Below are 8,329 nucleotides of genomic sequence, written 5' to 3'. Positions count from 1 at the left end.
GGAAATATCTGCATCGGGGTACCAACTCTAGTGGCATAAGCAGTCAAAAGAGAACTTTAACGATGACTTTAAATGCTTACATGCTTTCATTTTCGTTGCTAACAGCGAGGGCCAGCCAAAATCTACCAGTCACACCCTATGTAAGGTGTCGCTACTTAAGCCGAGCAGGACACCGACTTCTGCAGTAGCATGCTGACGTCCGCGTAACTCAGACCGATGCTGGTCACAGTGTTGGCAGCAGGCTTCGCCTTGGGCAGCCACAGGAAGTCCGGGTGATCGTCATCAGAGTTGTACACCCACTCACCGCCAATGATCTCACCAGCGGAGTCCAACTCCAGAAGATAGTAGTAGTACTGGCCGGTCGTGTACTTGTTGATCTCACCCGAGGACACCAGGCCACCGTCCGTGTACGTCTCGAAGATCCACGAGAGACGCGACTTGACGTACACGATGCTCTTGGCAGCAGAGTTCCACGGGTACTTCTGCAGGCCGTAGAAGGTCTGGGCAGCCTTCTTGAGCGACATCTTAGTCTGCTCGTACACCTTGAAGCCACGCACGGGCTGGTTCCACACCTCAGCACCGGCCGTCACGTCGGCAACATAAGTAGAGTTCAGCTTGCCCAGGATGTTAGCGTTGGCAATGTGGAAGTAGGCAGGGTTCAGGTCACGGTAGGCGTTGTTGGTGTGACGGCCGTACTCATCGGTTGCTTCGTCGCCACCGTTGTAGCGGGCACCTGTGAACACCGTAGCCACACGAGCACCGTCGTAAACCGACGAAACCAGAGCCTTGAGGTCCATGGGCTGGAACGTCACACCGTTGTACGTAACGGGGCAGTTCGGCTCAGCCTCCAAAATGGCTGCCGGGGCCCAGGCGTGGCAGATACCGAACCACGTGGGAATGCAGTAGCCCGACGTCTTGCCAGCGCGGATGGCACACTCGCTGCCGTCCGTAAGGGTGGAGCAGTCGTTGTTCGACGTGCACTTCTTACGGCCACTCTGCGAGTCAATGCCGTTCTTCTTGGACACAGCGTCCATGAAGGCCTTCACGTCCTTGCCGAACGCCTTAGCATACTTCTCAGCGGGACTGGGCTGTCCCTGGCTCCAGACCACGTTGATGCTGTCCTGGTACGTAGGCCAGTACGGGCCAGCCCACGGCGACGGCGTGTGGACTCCCTGGGTAGGTAGGTCCTTCAACGTCATCTCCATCTTGGTGCCGAAGAAAGCCTCAAGCTTGGCGATGTCGGCGTTGCCGTTGGCCTCGAGACGGCGTTTCTTCTCAACCTTCGCCTGGATTGTCGAATCATCCCAGCCAGTGGCGCAGTCCTTGGGGGTGTCGATACCAGTCTTGGTGGGCGTACCGGTGGTGGTCCAAGGAGCTTTCGAGTCCAGGTAGGCATCCAGGTCGGCCTCCTTCGTGGGGCACTCCTCCGACAAATCAGCCTCACCCACCTTGGTGAACACAGGATCAGCAGGGGCCGTGGTCAGGTTGGCCAACAGATCCGGGTACTCCACCGGTTCGGGCAGAATGGTGGTGATGTTGGGCAGCGTCGGGTCAATCGTCACCTGGACGGCACAGTCCTGATCATCCACTTCACCACCGTAGAGCGGAGATTTTTCGGAGATCTCGTTCTGGGTTTTGGTGACGGTTGTGGCACCGTAGTAGAGCGATCCAGCAGACACTTGCTGCATCTGCAGCGCCACACAGGCGACCGCGGCCGAAACGAGGTAGGTGCTGGGCGAGAAGACCATAGTTGGAGAGGGGCTTGTCTAGGTTGTCGGAGACGGCCTGGGACGAAGAGGTTTAAAGTAATCTGCTCGAGGACGAGTAGATTGGGGAATGAGGAACGGCTCAGCAAAATTTGCTGTTCGCCTGCCCGCACGCGGCATGCAAGTTGCATTGCAATGCTTGCTGAGTGCTTGCTTGAGGAGCCAGTCACGATTATTATTGGCAGAGTCCGAAGGACAGATGGTAACTTCTCTCCGCAGCAACTTCACGACACCCTACGCGCCTACTCTATAGTTATCTTCTATGCACTGTTTCCACATAACATACGATACGATCGCGATGATTTGGGGCGTACTCCCTCAGCCTCCCATCACCAACTTGTGGCCGTTCGTCTCAAAGGACTTTCATACGGTGTGCACGCCTTACTGATCCTCAAACTTGCACCCTCTTACCAAACATTACACAACAGGATCCAAAGTGCAAGTTTTAACTAATACGACGAGGAAAGCATTATCAAGGATATGTGTACAGATTCCAGGAGTTGGACGACGTCATGTTGATCTACTGGGTTATTGTAATTCCCGGTTGCTCATCCTCCAAATTAAAAATGTATTTTCCAACGTTTGCTGTTCGCTACTAATTCTAATAGAATGCCCCAGTTCTAAAAAAAGATGGTGAAAGCAGATTTTCGAAGTGTTGCGTTTTATAGTTAATATGTCTAAGACTATCCTGGTAGTTCTCGGCACAGTAGTTCCTTCCTTCTATCGTAAATCGATCTAATACAAAAGGATCGGTGAGGCGTCTTTGCTGTGGTCTTTGCTAAACTCCAGCAAATTATGCACATTTTGTTGAACGTGAACAGCGCTGTTGATGTACGAATTCCGTATGGCCACAACTGCCGAAACTCTGGAACATGCCCGGATCTACGAAGTGAACTTCGTTGAAGCCGTGAGTCCGCTAAGATTTATTAATAGGACGGTGGTAGGATTGATGTTCGAGCTGCCTCAGCTCCAGGACTTTGGTCACAGGCTCCATGATACCCGCCCTTCGGTGAAAAAGAAAAAGTGGGAGCGATCCATCGTAGACTGTATTAATAGTTATCTCAATGCAAGGCGAAGAGTTTTTATCATGTATTAGTAGCTACCAACAACGGTTAGATAGGCGATTCATTCTCACTGCTGAATTTTTGGACGCCAGACTTGTCGCCCACTCTGCCGCAATTCTTTTGACAGAAAGCGTACCACCACGATATTATAAATGCAAAATATGTATGCATTTGGTTCAGTTTTTCATGTGCCTGGTATCTAGTCTTATTTTTTTTACATCAGTACTGAAAGGCAAAAGTACACCCTATATTGTACTCTGGATACTAAAATAGTAACATTCTTCATTGAGCAATTTGAGACAAAAGCTCACTGAGCTGTTGTCGCAAATTGATCAAATGCAAGTGACCTAATGTTCACGATATTGCACGCAACATCTGCAGTGCGTGTCAGATAGTGAATATCCGAATACTTGTATTCTGGATTTTTTGCGTTGTCCAGTCCACAGTCATCCCAGCGATCAAACAGTCCCAGTTTTGCCATTTGCGGCAAAACCGATAACACACGAGACGGTATTTATGTTTTGCTATGCAATTATATTCTTATGCCTCTTTCGAAATCAAACACGTCTGACACTGAACTCTATTTTATCTTCATTACTGTCAGGCCGCAAAAAATATGTTGTTCACGGCGTGATTGCGGGCAGATTTCGTTCTTGATCACACCATGCCGTTTACAGGTATTAAATAGATGTATGTCACGGCTCACCCTTGTGAGAAAGAGGTAATGATAATCAAAAATTACCTCCGATCTATTTTATTGGGGTAGCTAGAAAGCAGGGTATGGAAAAATAATAAAGTACAATACATTTGTAATGACGGAATAACTTATTATAGACACATGAAACATTGAAACCATTATAATTGCTGTATTTAATTAAGAAATAGAAGACAGTACTAAAAAATAATTCGTGAATTAATTTTTAAACAACAAACGAAAACACATTGCAATGCCAAATCGAATCCATTACATGTATTTAGCGTTATTATTCACAGCAAAATTAAGTAAAATACCAATCAGAACTAAAAAAAAAAAGTAGTTAAATTTTTTATTGTGTAAAAAAAACCAAAAACAAATCTGTTGCTTGATGCCATAGTAGTGTTGCTAACATGCTCGAATATTAACTTAATCTTGATCAAGATCTTCATGATTTTGTGGGTCAACCAGCATTATTATTGCAAACCGCTTAAAACATTTACAAAGCACGAAATCTTCTCGGCTTGTCTTTTACAAAAGCTGTCACTAGCACCCTTGTCATAACCTGCATGCACTGATATAGTACTCGTTGTGCGGAGTGTATAATCCATGGCTTTCTTTGCTGATATTAGAATTATCGTACCCAATAATTATTGGTATATAAACATACAGTATGAATGAAATTTAACGGCTCGCTTTTAATCTTGATACTCCAGTAGTATTTTATTTAGTTTTTTTTCAATTTTTTTAACCGGGTCATTTTCTCCCTAGTCGAGCCCAAAACATGCAATTTCGGGTTAGAAGACATCTCATAACAGGCGTAGGTGTAAATACCCAGACCTCCACAGCATTATAGATAATAGCCTAAAAGATGAGGGTGGTTGCCAACTCAGTTCAAGAGAGCACAGAGGTGATCACGCACAGCTAGACGCTGGACATACTCGCTGGTAGTGGAGATGCTTCTCGTATGCGATCGCTTGACACAGCAATGAACGCTGAAGGTGCTTCAAGGGCGATCGAAGCAAGTGAAAATTGAGAAATTGAGGTCCCGATTGAAGATGTTTTTCAGATTGAGCCCACCCCCCCCCCCCCCACCTAGCACAAATTTTGGGTACTAAGGCTGTTATCTGATACCTTTCCTGTTTATTCTGGTATAACTCTGAACAAGAATGTAAAACGTTTTATCCCCTACACGAATAAAAAAAAACTCCAAACTCTCATCACTTTCGGATGGAAAATCCACTGTGGAGCAACATTCAAATTTAGACGGTTTAATCTATATATATCTGACTTTTCAGATTGTATCCATATCTTCGTTCTTCTAGAGCAAAGATTTGAACTAAAAACTTGATATTGTGCCTTGCAGCAATTTCCATATCTGGTAGTACACGTACAAGTAGTAATTCGTACGACGATTCGAGTACTTAGTATTAATACATACTACTTATTATACTGGTTAGGTGCATATAAATCGTGTCTGCAGGATAACATGTTTTTAAAACAAGTAAGTGACTTCTAATGTAAGGTAAAACATTGTTTTATCTTACATTAGACACTTGCGTCGATGTACAATTTACAACTTCACATGCCAAATCGATAGTGCGTGTATTGAACCATTTTCTTGTGAAAATGCTGGCAATTTAAACGAAGCTACATGTTCATGTGCAACGACAAATACGGAAGACGTGCTGGGTACTTACAACGCGCTGCCAGACGTAGAAGCACTCGTCGACGTGGTCGGCACTTCCGTAGGAGCCTCCGTGGATTCGCCCACCGAGCCAGCAGTCGAGCTAGACGACACGGAGCCAGCAGCCGAAGGGGAGTCGGAGCAAGCGACAGATTTCTCAAGGAGCATGCTTACGTCAGCGTAGCTCAAACCAATGCTGGTCACGGTGTTAGCAGCAGGCTTCGACTTCGGCACCCACAGGAAATCAGGGTGGTCGCTGTCTGAAGCGTAGACCCACTCGCCACCAATGATATCACCGGCATCATCCAGCTCCAGAAGGTAGTAGTAGTACTTGCCCGTTGTGTATCGGTTGATCTCACCCGAGGCCACCAGGCCGCCGTCCGTGTACGTCTCGAAGATCCACGAGAGACGCGACTTGACGTACACGATGCTCTTAGCTTCGGCGTTCCACGGATACTCCTCAAGGCCGTAGAAGGTCTGAGCGGCCTCTTCGAGCGACATGGCGGTCTGTTCGAACACCTTGAAACCGCGCACAGGCTGGTTCCACACCTCTGCGGCAGCGTCGACGTCAGCCACAAAGGTAGCGTTCAGCTTGCCCAGGATGTTGGCAGACGCAATGTGGAAGTACGCAGGGTTCAGGTCGCGGTAAGCGGCGTTCGTGTGGCGTCCGTACTCATCGGCACCATCGTCACCGCCGTTGTAGCGGGCACCCGTGAACACCGTTGCCACACCGGCACCATCGTAGACGTTGGAGATCAGACCCTTGATGTCCAAGGGCTGGAACGTCACACCATTGTGAGTCACCGGGCAGTTGGGCTCGGCTTCGAGAATGGCAGCCGGGGCCCAAGCGTGGCAGATACCGAACCACGTAGGGATGCAGTAGCCCGAGGTCTTGCCGTCGCGGATGGCGCACTTGCTGCCGTCCGTGCGGGAAGCGCAGTCGTTGTCCGACGAGCACTTGGTGCGCTTGCTCTGCGAGTCCACACCATTGTCCTTCGACACCTTGTCCATGAACTCCTTCACGTCAAGACCGAAAGCCTTGGCGTACTTCTCAGCGGGGCTGGGCTGTCCCTCACTCCAGACGACGTTAATGCTGTCCTGGTAGGTCGGCCAGTACGGACCGGCCCACGGCGACGGCGTGTGGACGCCGATCGTGGGGAGGTTCTTCAGGTTCATTTCCATCTTGGTGCCGAAGTAGGCCTCAAGCTTGGCAATGTCCCTGTTCGTTTTAGCCTCCAGACGACGCTTCTTCTCGAGCTTCTCCTGCAGCTTATCGGCGGTAGAGGTAACCGGCTCCTCCCAACCAGTAGCGCAGTCCTTTGCGGCCTTTTCCACACCCGTCTTGGTCGGCGTACCAGTGGCAATCCACGGAAGCGATGAGTCGATGTACGCGTCCTGGTCGGCGTCAGTGGCGGGGATCTCCTCCGACATGATCACCGTGCCCACCTTTGAGAACACCGGCTCGGACGGAGCCGTCGTCAAGTTTGCCAGCAGGTCCGGGAAGGTCACCGGCACTGTCGAGATGGTCGTTATGTCCGGGAGCGTCGGGTCGACCTCCACCTCGATGGGGCAGTCCTGGTCGGGGATTTCGATACCGACAAGAGGCGAGTCTTTGCTGACTTTAACATTGTCGGACGCGTCAAACGCTCCGTAGTACAGCGATCCGGCAGACGCGTACTGAATCTGCAGAGCAACCGCAGCCACGGCGGCCGAGATAAGGTAGGAGCTGGGTGAGTACACCATTGTCGATAAACCTGCAACAACGAGCTATGTAATCTTCTCGATGTCGAGAAAATTGAAGAATGAGCTGCTCAACGGGCAGTGCCCGAACCGAAGCATGTTGCGAGCCAGCTTATGGCTTGAGACATCTGGAACGACGGCACTAAACCCCCGACATCCGAGCTCGAGTTTTGGCTGGAATATCTACATACCTGTACAACATGGGATTTGCGTACACATGGCAACGAAGCGATGAAGCAATTGCACGGCACGGTATGGTCATGGAAAGCCTCCAAGCAAGCGTCTAGTAATAGGCCACGCTTCGAGCTTGTATGCGCGGTGATCGTGAAGCGTGGCGTGGCAAACGCACTCTCATCTTTAGCAAATAGCGCCTGTTTGTATCCTGACCTATTTGCTTAAGATGCTTCGCTGCATGAACTGTAAAACTACAGCGGTACATGCCCATGCACATACATGGATGTAGTCGAGTTCACTTCCAGATTGTCCTCCAACGTATCTGTTGCTGTCTTTCAATGTCTTATTCCCCACACCGTTATCAATTGAAGGTACGGATGACGGTTCAACTCGAAGGTGAAGGCGACTTGTTGAACACGCACAATAACACTACATGTACTTGTCGCGGTCCACGCCCACGATTCGTGTGGTGGCGTTGGTGGAACGTTTAATTAATAAAAACGTAATGGTTTGATTTTTCCCGTTTGGCACGACGGCAGTAAAGCTACAACGGTGGTAAGGCGGCTGATGAAACGTCACAATACATGACTGGAAGTTGCAGTCTGCAACATCCTCCGAATCATGTGCCTGGGTGCTGCAGTTGCAGCTGGGAGAAGCTGACTCAGCAATACAGAGTCAGCCTACACTGTAGACTACAGGGTCTTCAAGCAACGGTATCGGATAGGCTTTGAGAGGAATCGGTATCTCCGGTGGAGGTGGCAGCAGCAACTGTGACCTTGATGTAAAGGTGTCTACCGTTTTCCTGTTCGTTTCCAAAGATTTCCGATTAAAACAATCCTTGCAGAGTTTATTAATAAAATGGAGATTAATCTCTTCAACAAGGATAGGGAAACAAGCTAGCGGGGAAGCAAGCAAGTGATGTGGCCAATGCCTCTGGCCACGAAGATTACAGGCTCCGAGGTGGAGGCGGCGTTTACATGTTAAGATGCAGGGACATACTTTAACGTACAAAATGAATTGAGGTTCCTACGCTGACGACCTCTTTCATTGTTTCTTATGTGGGTGGTGAAGGCAAATACAAGTACAGTTGAGTAGTTGCCCCAAATACAGTTGAGTCGTTGCCGACTGGTTCGCCTTTGCCGGGTGGTTGGATACCTAATTGACCCGCTAAATACACGCTGTGCCGATGAGAACTCACGCCAGC

At 49.1% G+C, this 8,329-nt stretch overlaps 2 protein-coding genes across 2 annotated transcripts; both read right to left on the bottom strand.

Annotated features, from left to right (window-relative positions):
* Positions 1–1,921, bottom strand: PPTG_16236 (hypothetical protein). The gene has a single exon (XM_008913865.1). The coding sequence runs from the start codon at positions 1,746–1,748 to the stop codon at positions 156–158; it is 1,593 nt and encodes a 530-aa protein (XP_008912113.1). The 5' UTR covers positions 1,749–1,921; the 3' UTR covers positions 1–155.
* Positions 1,922–5,084: 3,163 nt separating this feature from the next.
* Positions 5,085–7,000, bottom strand: PPTG_16235 (hypothetical protein). Its single transcript, XM_008913864.1, has one exon. The coding sequence runs from the start codon at positions 6,952–6,954 to the stop codon at positions 5,221–5,223; it is 1,734 nt and encodes a 577-aa protein (XP_008912112.1). The 5' UTR covers positions 6,955–7,000; the 3' UTR covers positions 5,085–5,220.
* Between the last annotated feature and the right edge of the window lie 1,329 nt (positions 7,001–8,329).

This window comes from Phytophthora parasitica, assembly GCF_000247585.1.
Source record: "Phytophthora parasitica INRA-310 unplaced genomic scaffold supercont2.56, whole genome shotgun sequence".
Taxonomy (NCBI): domain Eukaryota; phylum Oomycota; class Peronosporomycetes; order Peronosporales; family Peronosporaceae; genus Phytophthora; species Phytophthora nicotianae.
Note: the sequence above shows the minus strand (reverse complement) of the source record. Positions and strands in the feature narration are given on the sequence as shown.

What these genes read in the sequence shown, in the direction of transcription:
- PPTG_16236 (XM_008913865.1), bottom strand. Translation starts at nt 1,748, where the DNA reads ATGGTCTTCTCGCCCAGCACCTACCTCGTTTCGGCCGCGGTCGCCTGT.
- PPTG_16235 (XM_008913864.1), bottom strand. Translation starts at nt 6,954, where the DNA reads ATGGTGTACTCACCCAGCTCCTACCTTATCTCGGCCGCCGTGGCTGCG.